The 21,577-nt window shown below is 43.6% G+C and overlaps 1 protein-coding gene across 3 annotated transcripts; it reads left to right on the top strand.

Annotated features, from left to right (window-relative positions):
- Positions 1-600: 600 nt before the first annotated feature.
- Positions 601-21,566, top strand: fer1l6 (fer-1 like family member 6). 3 transcript variants are annotated; one of them, XM_041057237.1, is made up of 46 exons: positions 601-858; positions 3,359-3,444; positions 3,890-4,001; positions 4,130-4,184; positions 4,511-4,642; positions 4,736-4,798; positions 5,040-5,118; positions 5,217-5,373; positions 5,586-5,772; positions 5,952-6,053; positions 6,189-6,279; positions 6,490-6,607; positions 6,726-6,963; positions 7,164-7,269; positions 7,429-7,669; positions 7,920-8,040; positions 8,474-8,574; positions 8,771-8,873; positions 9,074-9,193; positions 9,292-9,444; positions 9,561-9,732; positions 10,035-10,159; positions 10,395-10,529; positions 10,626-10,775; positions 10,905-11,012; positions 11,099-11,161; positions 11,360-11,458; positions 11,794-12,019; positions 12,155-12,285; positions 12,382-12,504; positions 12,590-12,635; positions 13,111-13,155; positions 13,754-13,851; positions 14,168-14,296; positions 14,397-14,537; positions 14,640-14,767; positions 14,847-15,017; positions 15,247-15,401; positions 15,923-16,065; positions 16,230-16,318; positions 16,399-16,497; positions 17,887-18,007; positions 19,281-19,401; positions 19,488-19,645; positions 20,472-20,572; positions 20,757-21,566. In XM_041057237.1, exons 1-46 carry the CDS (start codon positions 842-844, stop codon positions 20,935-20,937), a joined length of 5,640 nt encoding a protein of 1,879 aa, XP_040913171.1. In that variant the 5' UTR covers positions 601-841; the 3' UTR covers positions 20,938-21,566. The 3 variants fall into 3 exon arrangements, with proteins under 3 accessions (XP_040913171.1, XP_040913170.1, XP_040913172.1); XM_041057236.1 differs by lacking the exon at positions 601-858 and adding an exon at positions 1,635-2,105; XM_041057238.1 differs by lacking the exons at positions 601-858; positions 13,111-13,155 and adding an exon at positions 1,636-2,105.
- The last annotated feature ends 11 nt before the right edge of the window (positions 21,567-21,577 follow it).

Below are 21,577 nucleotides of genomic sequence, written 5' to 3'. Positions count from 1 at the left end.
TGTCCACTCTGTCAGCTGATTCGACAGCAGCTGTGATGACGGGTGAGTGTCTGCTGATCCTCTGTGACTGACAGGGTGTGAGCTGGGGCTGACTGCTCTGTTTACCAGGGGAGGATTTGTTTGCTCTGGCAGTTTCATACATCCTGGTCACATAACTACCAGTCTACATGCACTCATTCACACAAACACTCATATATATCAGATAAACACTTCTGCTTCACTTCATCTTAATGTTGCTCTTTAGGTCATCTAACCAGGCAGAGGTTACTAGTCATGAATGTTACTGTCACTGTTACTGTTAATATAATTTTTGGAGTCAACATCATGTTAAATAACCAGTCAAAACAGAATCACTGGATTATTTGACAACAAATGATGAGAAAAAATAACAAATCTACATCTAATAATACAGTCATCACCAGCTACAGCTGGCCATCATGGCAAAATGTTTGTATGTCTGTGGACAAATTTTTTATTCAATACTGCAAAACCTGCTACTACTACTAAATGTAAACACATAAACATAATATAAAAGAAGCTATACAATAAACAGCAAAAATAATAGAGCAATACATTAGGATAAAAGGTTAAAAAAATCAAAGTTGGCAATTTTTGGACACCCTCTGGCTCTTGAACTCAGCAGGTCAGCCCCATGCTCCCTCTGCTTTACAACTTCATCCTCTGAACAAACAGTTGAGCCACCAATCACTCGGTCAGGCTGTTATTCAAAACTTTGTCTTAACGTCTAACTCTGACTCTGAGCCAACTCCTGCAGACAGGATGCAGCGCTGTGTGTCCAGCTGCAGGAGCTGATGAGTGACGCTGAGTCCTGACCACAGGAATGGATCCCAAACCAAGGTAGGAGACCTGCTCTGTGCAATGCTTACATTTTTTTTTTTTTTTTTTTAATCTTCTAACCTAAACTGAAGGAATGTTAAGTCTCAGACTGTGCTCACACATGTGGTTTGATTACCACAACAAAATGTAAAAAAAAATGCATCAATGCATCCTCCTTGTTCATTTCAGTGAGACCACTGTGCTGATACAGCAAAAGCTTTGGCAATTTTTTAAACCTGGTTCAACTTTTTCTGCAACCAAATTCAGCGTCATTGTCACTACACTGGCCAATCAAATATGTGCAACGACACACACAGCATAGCCTTCCCCTTGTATTGCCTACTGCGCTAGCCATGCACCATGGCTTTAGAAAAACTGAGGTCCAAAAACTGAGATTGCTTTGTTGGGTTTGTGTTGTTAAATTGAGCCAATAGGTTTCACTGTGATATCAGTGAAATCCTGTCCTGTGCAGGGTGAGCAGGACCTGCTCTTCCTCTCTCATCTCCATCCCCCTGTAGCCTGCACAAGTCAGTCATATTTTAATACTTCATGCAGTTATGAACACTTCAGTTCCTCTCATGACAACACTTTGACAGTGAAGGCGACTTTAGACAGTGACGTGCACTGCTTTTTCAAACATGTCAGTAACACGTAAATGGGGTAAGGAGGGCAGGTCCCTTTACCTAAACCACAAACCAACACAGCATTCTAAAGAACCTGAGCCACTGGAACCACAGCCAGTTAAACATGGAGAGAGATAGGATTAAAATATTTTCTTTAGAACAAGGAGGAAGAAGATGAGCTGGACAGTCAGGTTTAATCCACGAGCGCAGTATTTAAAGCTGAGACTGGGTCGAGTTCATTTATTTGGGCATGAGGAGGCAGGTGTAGAGAGTGAGGTTGTTCTTTAGAATGAGCTGAAGGATGTTTGGATAAGTCTTTATTTACTGTACAGTCATGTCAAATGATAAGGGCACTTCTAGAGAAGAAAAGGCTGTAAAGAGGCAGCAAATTTGGTTGAGCAGAGAAGATAATTTGGCACAGGAAGTTACCCAGGACCACTAATCCAGAACAGTGGGTGATGATAGCATGCTGCACTGTTTAGATTTGGTCAGAGAAGCAACCAGATGTAATTCACTGAAGCAGAACTTCGTTTTCTGTTGTAAAGTGAAGGTCCTGAACCTTCCTAGTGACTGTTAGTAGAAAAAGGAAACTTCTCTGGACTTCAGCAGAATGGATCCTTTGGAGAGTCCTGCAACCCAGCGGCGGTGAGCAGTTTCGGTTAAAAGCATTGTCTTTTTTTTAAATATTTCATTCCAGCTAACTGACAGTTTTAAATGATACCTGTGTTACATTTAGCAATCTTAGCATTTACACATAAGATTTCAGTTAAAAGTGTATTTTTTCCTGTTTTCAGTTTACCGGCAAAAAAATGTTATATACACACATAGACATCTAACTCAGCTTGGTGTCTTACTCGTGTAGGTCATGTTAGTTAAGCTAAGCAAAAAAAAAAAAGAACCGAGGACTAAAGTCAGTATGATGGGCACTTAATCTGGTAGCAGTGAGATTCCATTGGTCCTTAAAAGAACATTATCACTGCTGTATTATATGTAAATTGTTTGTGGTATAAAAACTGATTACAATTCAGCTCCATCAGCAAAGCTGGTGTTTGTGTTCACACATTTTCATGCCAGTGACATAACATGATAGTTTATCCATCTTTGAGCATGAACAAATCAAAGAAGATGAAGAAACAAATCAAAGAAGATGAAGAAACCTAACTGTTCAGCCGCTCTGTTCTGAGACTGCTTCTTGGTTTGCAATTAATCAGAATTATTTAAATTATTTCCACTTCCAGGAAGAGACAGACTTTTTATGAAGTCACGATGTTTTCCACTGTTGCCTTTTTTCTTCCCCTTTAAGACGTGCTGTCATCCTGTATATACATGTACATACAACTTTTTGTTTTATTTACATTTAAATGAGAAGCAGGGCACAAAACAGAATTCAGGGAAAAGCAAATTCAACACAAATGATAGAAGCATTAGAAATGTAGTTTCTGATCTCCTGTAAAATGAGGTAAATGGCACTGTCTGCTGCCTTGAACGCTGACAATAAAAAGTTGTGAGCTGTATTGTGAAATTGAATTGGAAAATGAAAACAAACAAAGAATCGTTGTGCTAAATATTAGGCCTAAGTCGGCCTCTGACCCACCGACATCAGAAGACACTTGATATCTTCTCAGGTAACAAACTACAAGGTCTGAACTGCAGCTGCTTTCACCTTAGGGAGGTTGGCTTTAGTCTGGTCGTCAGCAAGTGATATTCATGTTGACTGAGCCCAGGGTACTGACCCAGTTTGGATGTATAAACCCGCAAACACATTTAAAGCTAAGTCATCCTTGTATGCAACTCTACTAATACTTACCGGCTGCATTGTGGTTACATATGTCATTTGTAACAGATGATTGTTGAAAATAAGACGCGATTAAGTGAAAGTCGTACTCTTCTGTGAGCAGAAAGGCCAAGATGATGTTTGGCCTGAAAATGAAGAAGAAGAAGAAAGTCAACACAGACCTGGTCCTGGCAAACAAGGGAGCCATGGGTAAGGCCTGGAAAACAAATACACACACACACTCTCACATTCGTAGCTGTATTTACAGTGTACAGTAGAGTAATTATCCCTGTTATATCACTGTGCGTGAGACTAACCCTTGTCAAACAGTCACATGTTGAATACTGGACAGTGTGTATACAGTCACAATCATTATGAGTAATTCAGGTTTTCCAGGAAAACACAAAACATCATTCATCACAGGATGTAACTGTCTGTGTTTAAACAGTGTGCTCATAAACATCTGGTTTTAAGATGGTCGCTTTCTTCTGTGGTTTGAACATTTTCTGCACACAATCTCACACAGTAGGTTTAGTTAGATGGGTCTTTGAGATTATTTCTATCGGGTTTTATTGACTTCATTTCTCTAACATGCAAAATAAAGTCAGTGCATGTGTGTGTGTGTGTGTGTGTATTTTTGTGTTTATGTCTGCAGACAATGAGGCAGAGGTGCTTTCTGAAGAGTCTCCTCTGCTGGAAGGAGAAAACCCTGAGAATCAATCAGGAACCTCTGCAGTCCGATCCAGAATAAAACCAAACAATAAGAGGTTGGAAATATTTTTGCACACTAAACAACAATTGTATACAGTATTAAAAGTATAAATCAGCACTTGACAGTTTATTGTGTATTTACAGCAGCTCACTAATAAACTGTTATTTATGATAACTTCCTCAGGTCTAAACTCAAAACTCGCATCCAGGACAGTGAAGGAAAACCACAGAGCTTCCAGGTAACATAACAACAGTGCACACAGTAATGGTTCATATTTGGGTTTTATATTGTTTTAACTGCAAGATTAAATGTACATCAGCAGTTCTCTAGGGAATGTGTAGTACTAAGTGTAATAATCAAGAAAGAAAAATATAAACTTTGAATTATCTAAAATTAATATAAAATATTTTATATGGAGGAAAATTATGCACAAAATAACTAACAATAACAATGCACTGCTCTGCAGTATGAGACGTGTCAGTAATATGTGGAGTCTTTTTTAGGCCTAATTACAACTAAATCTTGATAAAATCCTTGTCACATTTTTTTTTGTCTGTCTCATAGATTGCCATTAACATCACAGAGGCCCGACAGCTGGTGGGGGAAAACATTGACCCCAGTGTGGTGATTGAGATTGGTGATGAGAAGAAACAGACAACAGTCAAAGAAGGAACCAACGCTCCCTTTTACAATGAGGTCAGAATAAATTAAGATGACCTAACGAACTGTCTTACTGTCTGTGTATGTGTGAGTTTGCTGACTGTCATCCTCCTCTCTTCTTTCCATTAGTATTTCGTGTTTGACTTCTTTGCCCACAAAGACGTCTTCTTCGACAAAGTTATCAAGCTAACGGTGAGTATACAGGTCAGATGAGTGGTTCATAAATAGATGTCGTTGATTGGTTCTTCAGATTTTTGGAATAAAAAACTTTATCCTTGTTTTAGCTTGTGCTCAGGCATGTTGTGTGTTTTCTGTCTGTGTTTCCATTGTGTTTGTGTGGTTGCTGAACCTTTGATCTTTGGGTCATTGGATTTTTGAGTGCCCTATTAGTTTCAAGGTTGTGATCTATCATTGTGCCTCTGTTTCTCTCCAGGTGATGCACTCTAAGATGCTGAGGAGTTTCTGTATCGGCTCCTTTAAGCTGGATGTGTGGACAGTCTACAGTCAGCCAGGTAACAGCTTGCTGCCGACCATGTCCACGTTTGCGGCCACTAAGTTCAGTTTTCGGTGATGGCTTGATTACAGCCCTGTCTCTTTCTTGCTCCCTCAGGTCACCAGTTTGTCAATAAGTGGGCCATGCTGACCAATCCAGGTGACATTAGCACGGGGGTCAAAGGTTATGTCAAGTGTGACATCAGCGTCTCAGCAAAGGGAGATGCCATGCAACCAGGTCCAAAAGCAAGTGATGCTGAAGAGCAGATAGACAAGTATGACACCAATTTTTTTTTTCCTAAATGTTGTTTTGGATTGTCCCCACTTTATCTGAACATTTATCTATGGGGATTTAAACGTGTAATCTTGCTATAGTTAGCTTTGTCTTGGGGTGGTACTGGTAGAGCTGGTAGTTAAAAGGCTTTATTCATCAGTTTTGACTGGGATATAATATATTTGTGTGTTGCTGTGATGATCTTCTCCTCAGGAATCTGCTGATACCAGAGGGTTTTCCCTCTGAACGACCCTGGGCTCGATTCTGTGTGAAGGTGTATCGAGCTGAAGGCCTTCCCCGCAACAACTCCAGCATCATGGCCAACGTCACCAAGGCCTTCATAGGAGACAACACCGCACTTATAGACCCTTATGTAGTGGTCAGCTTCTTCAAACAAGTGGTGAGTTAACTATCAACTATTGTATGATGATTTTTTTTTTTAATATTAGCTCTAAAACTGCCTCTAACAGCCAGGTCCACTGGTGCTGTCTCTTGAGAGGATTGTATGCTTTGGAATTCAGTGTAAGCTGTTTTGGGTGAGTCTAGATTGTCTTCATATCTCCTTACCTCACCTCTCAGGGTCGCACATCCACTCAGAAGTCCACAGCAGACCCGGTGTGGAACGAACAGATTGTCTTCACAGAGATGTTCCCCCCTCTCTGTCAGAGACTGAAGATCCAGGTCTGAACGTTATTATGTGGGAGGGGCGGGGCTGACTCATTTAAACTTAAAAAATACATCATATTTCAATATATACTCACTCTACATTATACACGGTAGAAATGTCACATTATTCTGGGTTCTCTCTCCTCACAGGTCTGGGATGAGGGAAGCATGAGTGATGTTGCCATAGGAACCCATTACTTAGACCTGAAACGCATCTCCAACGAACAGGATGGTGACAGAGGTAAGGAGAGATGGCGGGGAAGGATGGGAACAGAGAAGAAAGTAATGAAGGAATAGAAGGTGAGAGGAAAGAGTTTAGGGAGAAGAGAATTACATAGAAGTGGGAAGTGAGGTTAGACAGGAATCATATGGTTGCGAATGTCTTGTGGCGATTGCTGTTTATTCCTCATATTCCCTCTTCATCTTATTCCCTCTTTCTCTCTTTCTCCAGGGTTTTTACCAACTTTTGGCCCAGCTTGGATCAACCTGTACGGCTCTGCCCGAAACTTTTCACTGGGTGATGACACCGTGGAACTTAATGAGGGCATCGGAGAGGGCGTGTCATACAGGTTGATTTTAAAAGATGATAATTACCCAAAAATGTTCATCGTAACAAAAAATGCATAGATTAATAATTAGCAAATAACTTACTAACAAAAACGTCTGTCCAAATCTTGCTGGTGTCAGAGGGCGGGTCTACATGGAGCTGGCAGTGGAGATCCTGTCAGGAGGGACAGGCTCAGAGTCCAAACTCAGCCGAATGGTCAAGCCCTTGAAGGACGCTAAAGCAGGAAAAGGCGGAGGGAAGGATGGTAAGACAGCTGCAGGAGGAGGAGGAGCGGGAGGAGCAGCAGGAGGAGCTGCTGATGACGACAAAGGAAAAGCTGTGGGAGCAGAGGTCCTGCCTGTGGAGTCTCCTCCGGGGGTAAGAGAGAAACACAGTGGAGTAAACTTTTACTATATGCTTAGATCACACTCGTTGTTATACATGTTTCAAATAAGTTTCTGACCCACACCTTTGTGGTACAGCAAACAGCTAGAAATACTACAGTACCCATGAGTCTTTGCTATGGAGAAGACTGGGAGACTAGGTAAATGAATAAATGGTGATGTTCCTGTGTCCAGCTGAATGCCGACAAGGAGAGCTTCCTGCTGTTTGGCGCATTGTTTGAAGCCACCATGATTGACAGAAAGATTGGAGACAGACCAATCAGCTTCGAGTTCTCCATGGGTGAGTCGCCAAAAAAGTGTTTTTTTTTTTTTTTTAGTAGAAACGTATCACACGTGAAATAATGTAATACAATACAATAGTCACATATCAAAAACAGATTTAACGTTTTGTATTTATATGGCTGGTGACACCTGAAGAAACCCTCATCTGTTCTCTCAGGTAACTACGGAAATTCCTTAGAGTCTGCAGGCCAGCCCAGTATGAGTGTCAGTCCTGCTGTCCCTCGCAGGAGAAGAGTGCTGGACATCCCAGACAGCAGTGACATATTCGGCTCCTCCCCTCTGAGCTCCCCTTCAACCTCCCCGTCTTCCCCCCTCTTACCCAGAGACCCTCAGGACACCGCCTTGAGCTCTAAGTCCACCACGCCTCCAGAAAAACCACTCATTGTCGAAGGAAGCAGGTTTAGTCACATCAACATTTAAGAAAAGAGATGAGATGATATTTAATGTTGTTGAATCTAATAAGAAAGGAACAGAAGGTTTTTAGTCTTTATTTTCCCTCAGCTTGTAGCTGGATGGTCAGTGATACAGTCAAAGTGTCTTTCAGTTTCTGTGAACAGACGTGTTTTCTAGCTCACATTACACTGCAGTACGGTGTTTCTTGAAATCCCCCAGTTCATTGTGTGTATACTTGTGTGTGTGTACATTTAGGTACTGCATGTATCTGCCCCTGGAGAAGCAGAGGCCGTGTATCAGTGTGCTGAGTCACTGGGAGGACAGAACCTACAGACTCTACAACTCCAATATGCTGGAGAATATCGCTGTTCTGTTTGTATGTGCACAAAAACACACACACTATAAATATCATGACATGCTATTTTCATATTTTCACTCTGCTCTGGCTCCACTATAGAAATTTGAAAAATCCACTGATTGGCTAGAGAGGGTGTGAAAACATCTCTCTTGTGTTTTTTTTTCAGATACGTCAGCAGATACAAACGACGTCACTGGTATAATTTGACCAAACTATCGATCTGTGCATCTACACAATGTGTGCAGGAATTTAAAACAGTACAGTGACTCACCTAATGTAGCTGAAATAGTGAAAATCCACAATTAATCCAAACTACAGTATCTCCTACAGCAGCGTGGATTTATGAAACAGTTTGTGAAGGATCTGGCTCTCAAAAACCTGCCTGATAACCCTAAGGACAGTTTCCACAGCCGTCCCAGTAAAAGAAAATATTTCTCTTCTTTTCTTTTAGGAGGAGGGTGTGGCCAGTGCGACAGAGCTACACAAGAGGTCAGATCCTGGGGCGGAGCATGAGCTGAAAATCGTCCTTAAAGAATTCTGTATGGATGCCAGGTATTGACAGCTTCTGTTTTTGCCGATGTTGTTGATAGTGAGGACACAAATCCATTAACACAATCACTGCGACTGTTAATGACTGAACAACGGCTTCCTGTTCCGTAGAGACAGGGCAAACCTCCCCATGGTCGCTCTGGATTCATTAAGCTTCATCTTTCACGTGTGTGTGTTAAATGTGTGTTTTTTCCTACAGGAGTTTCATAGCAGCAGCAGAGGCCAAGTTGAAAGCAGAGCTAAAGTCCAGTTACCTGACACAGCTGGATAAGAAACGCCTCACCATGTGTACACAGGAGCTGGTGGGAAAACCTGAGATACACACGAACACACAGACACACACTGCAAACATTTATTTAAATGTAAAAGATTCTGCTCAGTCTGGGTCCAGGAATCAGGCATCACAGCTGTATGTGTGTGTGTGTGTGTGTGTGTGTGTGTGTGTGTGTGTGTGTGGGTGTGGGTGTGTGTGTGTGTGTGTGTGTGTGTGCGCGCGTTGCAGGAGAGTATGATCGGAGAGGCCTATTCCTTGGGAGAGAGGAAGAGGAAAGCTGGTGGTGTGAAAGAAATGCTGCAGGACGCAACAAAACTCACACAGAGACTACGCTTTCTCGTGGAGGAGGTACAGGACTCACCTTGTGTGTGTGTGTGTTTCATGTACATCAATTTGTGTGTAAGACATTGCTGTTTTCTTTATTTGCCTTGTACGTCCTTGTACAGCCCCAGCACACAGTACCAGACGTGTTTGTGTGGATGCTAAGCAATAACAAGCGCGTTGCGTACGCTCGGGTCCGAGCCAGAGACCTGCTGTTCTCCAGCAGGGAGGAAGCCAGAGGAATCCACTGTGGCAAGATAATAACGCTGTTTCTGAAGGTGAACACATAAACACACGACTTAGAACTAAATTATTTCTGAGCAGAGGAAGGCTGAGAGAGAAGAACAGATACAGTATGTGTGTGTGTGTGTGTGTGTGTGTCTGTGTGTTGCAGCCTCCAGGGAAGCGTGTTGCAGGCTTGTCAGTCCAAGCAAAGCTGGATGTGTATCTGTGGTTCGGAACCTGTTCAGAGTCCAGCCACATGCTGGATGACCTGCCTGCTGGATTCAGTCCAGCCACAAGGGGCTCTGATGCCAGCAGCCCTCCAACATACCTGAGCCACAAAGGTGAGAATGAAACTGATTATTAAAATCCCCCTTTTCTCTGTGGTGACGTTCTTTGAAATGTACAGTTTTTTGGCTTCAGAAATCAGACACTGAAAGAAGATGTTGTCAAAATCATTTCTAAGTTCTGTACAATTTACAGCAAAGGTTTCGGTCAAATCTGGAACATCACAATTACATAACAGAACATTTAGTTATACTAGAAACCAGTTTTGGAGAACTACATTGTTTTCTTTATGATTTCGGTGAATGCGCCCTTTAAAATCACTCCAGACCTCCAATGTCGCGTGTATGTGTGTCTCCAGAGAAGCATCATTTCCAGCTGAGGTGCCACATGTATCAGGCTCGCGGTCTGATCGCCGCCGACAACTCCGGCCTGTCTGATCCTTTCGCTCGCGTCACCTTCCTTTCACACAGCCAAACCACCAATGTAAGTGTGTGTGTGTGTGTGTGTGTTAGCAGTGTTCGGCACATGTACGTTCACTTGCTGTACATCCACACTGAAGTGCATCTGAGTGGTGATGTGGCCACTGAGCTAAGGAACAGTGTGAAACAGTATGAATGAATGAATGAATGAATCTTTGATTTGTGGTTTCCACCTGTGTCACATCTGATTTGTTTATGTGTGTCTTTATGTTGTGTGTGTGTGTGTGTTCTGTTGTCAGATCATCAGTCAGACTCTCAGTCCTACATGGAATCAGTGTTTGCAGATGAGCCACCTGGTGCTGAGCGGAGATCTGCAGCACATCAAGCAGGAGCCGCCACGCATCCTCATCGAGGTGTACGACGACGACGCGCTGGTACTGGTTTAATCACAGCTGTCGATCATCTGGCTGCTCTGAGTTGAACACATGACCTCCTCTCTCTGATCTCACCCTGTAACCTGCCATTTATAGGGGAAGGCAGAGTATCTGGGAGCCACGGTAGCAGTGCCCGAGGTGCGGTTATCATCTGACCCCTACATACCTCCAACCCTGCAATACAGCCCGCTGCACTGCGGCAGCCAGGCAGGAGGAGACCTGCTGGCTGCATTTGAACTGCTGCAGGTCAGTCACATAGTTTTTCTGCTGCATAATCAATCAGTTTCCATTATGATAACAACACAATGAAACAATAATGAAGAACTCAGAATGAAGTACTGATCGTGAAGAATTATCATTGCGCTGACTGTGCAGATCTCAGAGTCAGGAGATCACGATCTGCCACCGTTAGAGGAACAGGAAGGAGGCATCTACACGGTTCCTGCCAACATCAGACCGGTTCTCAGCACCTACAGGCTGGAGGTTTGGTCACCTGCATATGTGGGATAACAATGTTTATGGTCTTGTGTAAAAGATGAGGCTGACATTAGTCTTTTTATACTCACCAGGTGTTATTCTGGGGTCTGCGGGAGCTAAAGAAGGTTCAGTTCCTGTCTGTTGATCGGCCACAGGTACACAAACACGAGAGATTTGAACAAGCTCTGTCCGACTTTAGGGTTCGGTTTCTGTGACGGTGCATATTTTAACGTGATATATCCCTTTTTAACAAAAGTACAGTTGGGATAAGACTGAAAAGACAGAGATTATGAAAAAACAGAAGGTGAAACACTCAACAGATTAAATAATTAACTCTTTCTCTCGCTCTCAAGGTCTTTATAGAGTGTGCAGGCAAAACGTTGCGCTCCTCTGTCATTCAGAAGTACAAGGCCAACCCAAACTTCACCATGCTGGTTGATGCCATTGAGCTGGTAAGACCAATACAATGTTTATAACGTGCACCTTGACAAAACTTCCTGAATTCAACACATTCTACTATCAGTAAGCCAAAAGTATGTGGACACCACCTGCCTACAATGATAGATAAAAGTGACTTTGTGGCCACAGTTTTGGCCACAAAATCTTGTGAAGTGTGGAGGCTGTTATAGCAACAAATTAATACCCATGGTTTGGAATGAGATGTTCAACAATCACATATGGGTGTAATGTTCAGGTGTCCACATACTTTGTCATACATGCAGTGTAATATGTAATGTCCTTGGCGTCCCTGGATAACTCATGGAGAACACTGTGCATTGTCCTGTAGGAGTTGCCAGAGAACGAACACCTCCATCCTCCTCTCAGTATCACGGTTGTTGATTGGCGGGCCTTCGGTCGCAGCACGCTGGTCGGAAACCACATCATCAACAACCTCAAGGCCTTCAAGTACATTCCACCTCCACCCCTGCCTGCTCCCATGCAGACACACAAACCGCCCAAAGTCACATGTACCCCTGGACCTGCACTGCCACCAGAGCCACAAAGCACTGAGGGTAATGACAGTGTGTATTTGTGTGTGTGTGGTCAGCAACGCCGACAGCAGCTGCCACACAACACAAGAGCCACAGACTCACGTTAGTCTTTGTCTTGCCCCGTTTCATGCTTTGTCTTTGTCTCTTGTCCAACAGGACTGTCGCAGTATTCCGGAGAGACCAGTTCCAATGTAGCTCTAACAAATCAGGATTTCCTTATCACCATGGAGGATGATGTCCCGCCTCCAGCCCCGCCCACCCCAATGCAAGAACCCAGGAAGAAGAAGGTGAAAGTCACTGCATGTGTACATGGAACAACAGTGGACTCTCACAGACCACTGTCTAACTCTAACTATTTGCATGTTTCTCTGGGTTAAATCCAGGAGAGCAGCGCTAAGAGCACTCGTGGTCGTTCCACCAAGCGGAGGAGGCGGACCATCGCTGATGAATCAGCAGAGTGCGTCATCGACTGGTGGTCCAAATACTACGCGTCTGTGGAGAAACAGGTAGCTCCGATTGACGAGTTTTCTTGCAGAAACTCTGAAATATATAATTAAAATGTGATAATTTGCACGTATGTTTGTGTTCCAGGCCAAACAGAAGGACAGCTCCCTTTTCCCCCAGGTCTTTGAAAAAGGTAGGAACCCCTCTCATGAGACATCATGCCTCCCTGGGGTGTGAGTGATGCTGTCATTATGTGTCAAAACACATGATGAAGATGGACTTCATTTGTTCATCTTTTAAACCAATGTCTTGCCCCTTTAGCCCTGTGGCTGCCTTTTCATGGATGCCCCTTTTCCCTATTCAAACACAAAATGTGCCACACTGGGATGTTTTTTTTTTTTGGCCAGTAAACCAGAAGGGAACTTGAACAGCCCAGGTGTAGCTCAAAGTAAGGAGGGAACAGATGGCAGTGTAAACGGATGAGTCAGTAGAGTAATCAGGTTGTGCCAGACTCACTCTCAACCAGATGATGGCTGTAATGCAAACTTATCTGCCAACCACAAAAAAACAAAACAAAGATTTAGCTGCGTTTCTTTTGTCTTTTAGTCTTGCAAAGGGTTACCCAGCACTTTGCCCCTTACCCACACACACATTGTTGTGTATTGCAGCTCTGCCGTACCACAGCTTGCTCAGCGATGGAATAGACTCTTTGGGTAAGGACAAAGACTGAAAAAGTTGTGTGATTAAGGGAAATGCAGCGTTTTAAAGCTTGCATAAGCCTCTGTTAACCTGTTTTAACTTGCTTGGAGGAAATTTTCTGTTTGGCCTGATTGAAACTTTTTGGTTTCTGTGGATCAGCCCTGTACACAGACGTAGGCAGCTCTGTTTTTGGCTTAATTAGGATGTTGCTCTGTTTTATACACTTGCTGTTTGGTTCGGTCACTGCATGATCTGCCCCACAGCTGCCGCTGTTACAAAGTCGTGGTTGCCACTTTACCAGAAGGTGAAAGATTTCTGACAATGCCTCCTAAGAGCAAAGCATAAAATGGGAACAAATGAAAGAGGGTACTTGGATGAGCTAGCAGGGATTTTTTTTTTCATTCTTCTGTTGGAGATGAGGGGAACTTGGTTTAAATCGGAGACATCACTTGTGTGACACTTTGGAGCATGGAGTTTCTTATGTTAGTAAAAAACTGACTGAGTCACTGCGTCATCACAATGCAAATACATTTTTAACCGTTCCTTCACATCCACGCTGCTGTGCTTTGTGTCAGTGTTTCAGCTGAAAACGTGTCTCGTTTGTTCCATCAGTCAGCACGTCCTCAGATGGAGACAAGAGGAAAAAGCAGAAAGGAAAAGGAGCCGTGGACCCACATCTTGGTGTACCTACTAAATTAGCCACACTAAAGGTACTAAACCCTGCTAAACCCTGTGTTTGGAAGTTTGCAAACACTGCCCATCCAATCAGATCACAGAAGAAACTATTATCACACTAGATGTTCATAATGAAATTTTAACAAACCCAGTATTTATTTGATTTTTTGCAAACTATCTCATGTATGTATCAGATTTAAAAAAAACAAAAAAAACAAATCTGTACATGTGCATAATTTAACCCCTATTTTTTTTTTTTATCAAGCATTGTATTTTGGTATTGATCTATGTCTGATAAACAGATATAAGAAGTTTAGTGGAGCGATGCTGTTAACTTCCTGCTTTCTGCAGCTGTTCAACAAGGAGCTGGAGGCAGAGTTTGGGCCATTTGATGACTGGGTGAACACATACGAGCTGTTCAGAGGGAAGGCCAATGAGGAAGACGGGGGAGCTGAGGAGAGGTTCGTTGGCAAATTTAAGGTGAGACAATAAGGTTGATTGTCCTCTGTAGGTGCTACTGTGTCCTGAGAACCACTGACACATCTTCCTCTGTCTTCTTCGTGCTTCTGCTTCTCCTCAGGGGCGATTCTGCCTGTATAAGCTCACTGAGGAAGAGGCAGAGGACTGGGATGAAGTTGCGGACACGGGGCTCTTTAGAGTCAGCAGAGGAATCCCTCCCAACAGCCCGGTCCAAGTCCTCATACGGGTTTACATAGTCTCTGTGAGTCCTGCTCTGTTCTGGACCTTGTTTTTAAATGTTGTTCAGTCTTAGAGGTTTCAGACGTTTTCTTAGTGTGATTTTATAAATGTTCTCTCTCCCCAGGCATCTAACCTGCACCCAGCCGACCAGGATGGGAAAGCAGACCCATACATTGTTGTTCGTCTTGGCAAAAATGAAATCAGAGACAGAGACAACTACATTCCCAAACAGCTAAACCCTGTGTTTGGAAGGTAAATAACTGGTTGACTAAAACAGCTGAGCCCCATGTTTCTGAATCAGAACCTCTCACACTGGCTCTCCTTCTTCCAGGTCTTTTGAGATGCAGGTAACATTTCCTCAGGAGTCCCTGCTGTCGGTGCTGATCTATGACTTTGACTTGGTGGGAGGGGACGACCTGATAGGAGAGACTCGCATCGACCTGGAGAACCGATTCTACAGCCGACACAGAGCCACCTGTGGACTCCCGACTGAGTACAGTCTGTACGTGTGGCCGTTTGCTTTCCCTCAGCCTGATTTTGAGTTATTTTTACACGTTAGGATCATTCTGCTCTTATTTGGTGCCGTTTTTCATCTGAACAATGTCAATTAAAGGAGAAAAGACTGTCGCGTTTGGAGAAACTTATCCAAAGCTTTTCTTCAAACTTTATAAGTTGTATAATGACAACACGAAAATGAGCTTCTGTGCCTGCTCTTCCCTTCTGTCTGTCAGTGAGGGTTATAATGCCTGGAGAGACTGTCTGAAGCCATCAGAGCTGCTGTCTAAGCTGTGCAGAGAGAACAGTCTGGACGGTCCTCATTTCAGACCAGGACGTATCACTGTGGGGGACAAAGTCTTCACCGGCAAAACAGTCTTCATGCATGAAGGTACGCTGCACAGACTTGCCCTTGGTATGAGATATGGGTTGTCTACATCTGAAGTGGTAGAGGTCTTCAGTAAGTTGTTTAAGCTGTCATTTACATTTTACAACTGTAGCTTCCTCTCTGTCTTCATATGAATCAATGAGCAGTGATCGAGGGTCATATTTGTGCCTCCTGTTATTGGGACGTAACACATCTGTATACACATCTGTATTTCATATCAAGGACATAACAAGGAGTTAATTATCAAACACTGACATGTTGTTCACATGTTCCCAGAAGTGGTGCTGCTGTATTTTGAAGCTCACTTTTGAACTTACTGATGTTCTGAGGAAAATAAAATGAAAACTTTCATTTTCTTTCATCAGAATATTTAGATCCCTTGAAATATTTGGCCAGTGTTTGAAAGTTCTGTTGTTCTTTAAGATTTAAACCACACTCCTGAGCCTACATGGTGCAGACGACAGCAGGCTCCTTTTTAAATCTTCATTTTACTTCAGTGATAATGTTGTGTGCACATGTCCCAGACGAGCCAGTGGAGTCCTATGAGCACTTGTCTCTGAAGATCCTGCACCGCTGGGCTGAGATTCCAGTTGTGGGATGTAAGCTGGTACCAGAACACATCGAAACCAGAACCCTGTTTAACAAAGCTCGGCCCGGCATTGACCAGGTACGCTATGACATCAGCTCACCCAAACATAATTTATATCAGGCTTGAACCTGTATGTGCCTTTAAGCATTGTGGGTTTTCCACTAGCAGCGACAGCAATGACTTTCAGCCTAATTCCTTCAGAATAAAATTCTCAACAAATGTCTGTCTGTCTGTCTGTGTAGGGTCAGGTACAGATGTGGGTCGACATGTTTCCCATGGACTTGCCTCATCCTGGACCTCCAGTGGACATTTCACCTCGAAAACCAAAAGGGTGAGAGCTGTCTCTGTTGATAAGACAATTTCTTTTTTTTCTGAGAAGGAAAACTAAAACCTAAATGTGTGTGTGCTCAGGTACGAGCTGCGTATCATCATCTGGAACACAGAGGATGTGATTCTAGAGGACAGTAACTTCCTGACCGGTCAACAGTCCAGTGATATCTACGTCAAAGGGTAATAACAAGCTCCCTCTTTGTTAAACAGGTATTATCTGATCACAGATACATCAGTATTGACGTATGTGTTGGCTGAGAAGCAACCAGAAATTGCACGGCAGCAGTTCCAACATGTTTTAGGTTTTGAGAAGCAGCGTTGACCGGGGGCGGGCTGGCCATCGGGAGGTTCGGGAGGTTTCCCGAACGGCCGGTCTGTTTTTTTGTCGGAACGTTTTTTTTACCCCATAAAATGCAGCATCAGTGTACCGCAGCACAGAGCAGCCACAGGTGGCACAGAGTGGAACGTAACGTTAGACTGGGATGATTCCGCACCGCTGGACTGGGTCAAACTAATATTTTGCATATTAAGGGGGCGGGGGTGGGGTGGGTACGAGCGGCCCCTCCTAATTTGAGCTGATCCCTGTTCCTACTGAAATGTGATTGGCTCAGCCGCTCAGTCAGTCAGTCAGTCATCAAACTGTCAAAAGAAAACAAGAAAGACGAGCGGGGTATTAAAAAAGAAGACAGACACACGCACGCACACACGCGCGCACGCACGCACACACACACACACACACACACACACACACACACACACACACACACACTTAATTGCTTTTATTTGACCAAAACCACATGCAAGCAACACACAAAGCATGTTCTTTTCCATGTTTTCATGCTACCAAATATATCAGAAATTGAACAGAGTTCTGCCAGTCTTATTGTCTTTGTTCTCCGCGCGCGCACACACACACAGTAGTTTTAATTTTTAAATAAATATAGTGTTTGAGTATGCACAGTATGTGTGAGCATATGTAGCTTACTTTAGTACACTACTTTAGTACACTACTGACTGTATATCATTAGATAGATTTAATATTACAAATATAGTATTCATGTTAAAATCACAGTTCCACTTGCGTCCGTCGTGCGACCGGATAAAAGGCCTCTCCAAACCAAGCTCCAGGGCTGAATTCCGGCCCCAGCCCGCCCCTGAGCGTTGACATTTTATCAGTTTGTCCACCAGAGAGAACCAGCAAGTTTATTTTTCAACTGTAAGACTTCCTGCTCAGCACATATGGTTACAGCTGATAACTAAATTGAAGGCATCTTTTCATGGAAATGTGGCATCTGCCTGAAAAATCATTATATATATCATTATATACCTCTGAAGCAAATAAATTAGTCACTGCCATATTTGTCATGGCCTAAATTACTGTTGGTACATTAAAGGAACGATATTAATACATAATGTGGCGTGAAAATATACATCATAACCACGTACCACAACATGCAACCTGTAAGCCTGCGCACAATTATTTCCATATGCTGTAACTGAAAAATATCTCTATTTAACATAGCTACTTTCTCTCTCTCTCTCTCTCTCTTTCTCTCTTTCTCTCTGTAGCTGGCTGAAAGGTTTAGAGGACGACCGACAGGAGACCGACGTCCACTACAACTCTCTGACGGGAGAAGGAAACTTCAACTGGCGCTTCGTCTTCCCCTTCAACTACCTGCCTGCTGAGAAGGTACTGACAGATTCAAACCTGCTGCGCCCAAGTTAGTACGGTCCACAGTCCCTAGCAGCTCAGGTCGTTATCGATGTCTGGGAGGCTGCTGCATTTTAACGCGCGGCGGGCGGCGGGTCGCAGCCACGTCACTGAGAGGATGCAGAAATCCGTCACACAGCTGAGGGAGAACTTCTCCACCACATTTGATGACTTTTCCCATCTCCAGGGATGTTATTAGGTTTGTTCGTGACCCTGTCACTATCAGCCCAGGTGGAGATTTTTCTGCTAATGCAGTCCCACATCGGTAATGATGTGGGACTGCGAGGCCTCTGTTCAAAGTGAGCTTGTTGATCTCCAGGCCGCCAGTGACTTGGGGGCTGCTCTCCGTGGTGCTGACACCTGGCATGTCCCCAAGACTGCGGCACACTTAAATCTGCAGAACTACGCTTTCAAAGATGAACTTTATTAAAACACGTGAGAGGAACCGCCTGTGGAACCAGGCTTTGGAGGACTGTTTGAGCGTAAGCCTGACAGCTGTCAAGCCCGGCGTCAAGACGTTGGTGTCCGAGGCCTAATGCAATTTCTCCCATACACCCAGAGTGGGTATGGAGTATTGGAGCCTCGCTGTTTTATTTTCGGATTTATCGTTTGATCACGGGCTTCTTGTTGTCGTATTTGCTACGGAGCGACGCTTCTGGCAACTGTCGTTTTTATTATTATTTTTATTTAATTTCTTCGGGGTTAAATATCTTTTCTTGTTTTTTTTCTTTTTCGACTGAAAACTTTGATAGGTTACTTGAAGTTGAAGAAAAAAACGTAAACAACAGCTTGTGAAAAAAAAAGTTTGATGATTTGAAAACGATTCGTCGTGTGGAAGAGAAGAGAAGAGAACTGCCAATTTGTCTCCATTCTTAAATGTAGACAGAATAAGTCACAAACAACACTTCAGTTTAAAAGGAAGATTTGTTTTTGTTTTAGTGTTGTACAGCCGTCGGCTGTGAACGGGCGCAGCAGGCGAAGCTGCTCGAACTCCTCGCTGATTAGCAGATGTGAATGTCTATACAGAGGATTAAAGGTTGTCACTCCTGCTAAATTGGCTCAATCTCAGTAGTTTCTGGGTCATATCAATAGCTATATTCATGTTTGAACTCTGTTTTCTGATTTTGATCATGTGCTGAGGGTCCAGATGGAAAACTGTGGCGGGCCGGACGTAGCCCGCGGGCCGCCAGTTGATGATCACTGCTCTAGAAGATAAAGGATGTTTATACTCTCCTCTCTCTCTCGCTCACAGGTAGTAGTGGTGAAGAAGAGAGAGAGCATTTTCTCTCTGGATAAAACAGAGCAGAAGCTTCCCGCCATCCTCATCCTGCAGGTCTGGGACTTCGAGACGCTGTCCTCCGACGACTTCTTAGGTGAGCGTGTGCCACTGCTTCTCCATGTGTATCTGTGTTTGTACATTAGACTGATTGTGTGTGTGTTTGTGTGCACTCGCTTGTAGGCACTGTGGAATTAGACCTCCATGGTTTCCCTCGGGGGGCAAAAACGGCCAAGGCATGTAAGGTGGACATGTTGACGGACGGGACCGAGAGAATCTCCATCTACCAGCAGAAGAGAGCGAGAGGCTGGTGGCCCTTCAGCAAATCCGGAGAGCTGACGGTGCACACACACACACACACTGTACACAGTGGTGGAGGAAGTACTGAAGCTTAGTACTTAAGTAAAAGTACAAATATCCCGCAAAAAATATACTCAAGTGAAAGTGGAAGTACTAAGTACTTACTTTTAAATTTACTTTAAAGTATTTTTTAAAGTAAAAGTACTCACGCCTGTGCCACTTTTTTATTTTTATTTTTTTTACTTTATTGATATGACTCTCTGCATTTTACCCGCACCAAGTGCACGAAACACACACACAAGCATGCACATGCACTAGAGACGCTGGGGCAGGGGGCTGCGTAGTGAGGCGTCCGGGGAGCTGGGGTGAATCGGTGCCTTGCTCAGGGGCACCACAGCCACGGTCGCAGAGGCAGGGGAGGCGCGTCTCCTTCACCACCACCGTATCCGTTTTATCGCCGGAATCAGGCCAGTCCACTAGCTCGTGCTGCTAATGCGCGCTCTGCCATCAGTGGAGGTAACAGAGACACCTGATTGGTTGGCAATGGCAAACAACGCCTCAACGCAACCAGTTTATTTCTTTTCATGCAAGATTTTGATGAAATTACGTTCATAACATGTAACGAGTAACGGCATCAATTGTAGAAATGTAGTGGAGTATAAAGTACAGATAACTGCTGCAAAATGTAATGGAGTTAAATCAAAAGTATGCATTATTATTTTTACTTAAGTACAGATACGTAAAGAAATACTTAAGTACAGTAACGAAGTACAAATACTTTATTACATTCCACCACTGACTGTACAAATCAAGTGACACAGACAGACTCAGCACTGACAGGTGTGCCATGTGCTCTGCATCCATCAGGGGAAAGTGGAGGCGGAGTTCCATCTTGTGACGGCCGAGGAGGCGGAGAAAAATCCCGTTGGGCGAGCCCGCAAGGAGCCGGAGCCGCTTCCGAAACCAAAGTAAGTATTCTCTTGAAACAAATGCAAAGTTATTTTGACTTTTAAATGAATACTCTGACATTTGGGTAGGTTTGTTAAATGATTTGTATTTGTAGCAGCAGCAGTTCGATAAGAAGACAATGTCATGTCTGAAGTAGAACCCGACAGGTACAGGATTTTTAAAGGTCACTGTCTCCCTCCCCAGCCGTCCAGACACCTCCTTCTCGTGGTTTGTCAACCCATTCAAGTGTTTCTTCCACCTGGTGTGGCGAAGCTACAAGAAGTACATCATCATCGCCCTGGTCCTGCTCATCACAGTGCTGTTCCTCGCCCTGCTGTTCTACACACTGCCAGGAGCCATCTCTCAGAAGATAATCAATGGATAACTAACACACACACACGCACACACACCTACCTGGACTACATGCATCCAGTGCAGCTTTTCACTCGTTTGAATAACAGTTGTTCAAAAATCTGAGAGCCGTAGGGAAAACGCCAAATATTGACAATAACAAAAATGTAGAATATCACCAGACTTAGCCTTTAAGGCGTAGGTTAAGGTTTTTTTCAAGTATAATATAATACTTGCATACTCGTTGAAAGAGTTATTGATCACTGCAATCATTTCTCCTCTCGACAGGCTACTGGCTGTGAGGAGATCCCCTTGTTGTGCCACTAAACAGTAGGAAATGTCCTCATCTGTGCAAAAATGCTTTCTGTTGAGCCAAAGCTAATGTGAGACTCCAGCTGTCTGAGCTGAGTGTTTGTTTTGTTTTTTTTTCCAAATTTAGAATCTTTTTTTCCCCCACAAAATTTACTTATTGACAGTGTTTCCCTGCTAAGCCACCACAGGGACACATGCTAATAAAAACCATGACAATATGGACTTGATTTGACTCACAGCAACTGCTTCAGCTGAACAACAGTTTGCATTTTTACCCAAAATGAGGACTGTGGATTTTACCCCCTGCCTCTTACAGTGTAGTAGTGCTACAAAGGAACTTTGAAATCAAATTAAAAAATTAG

Source organism: Toxotes jaculatrix, chromosome 15 (genome assembly GCF_017976425.1).
Source record: "Toxotes jaculatrix isolate fToxJac2 chromosome 15, fToxJac2.pri, whole genome shotgun sequence".
NCBI lineage: Eukaryota > Metazoa > Chordata > Actinopteri > Toxotidae > Toxotes > Toxotes jaculatrix.
Note: the sequence above shows the minus strand (reverse complement) of the source record. Positions and strands in the feature narration are given on the sequence as shown.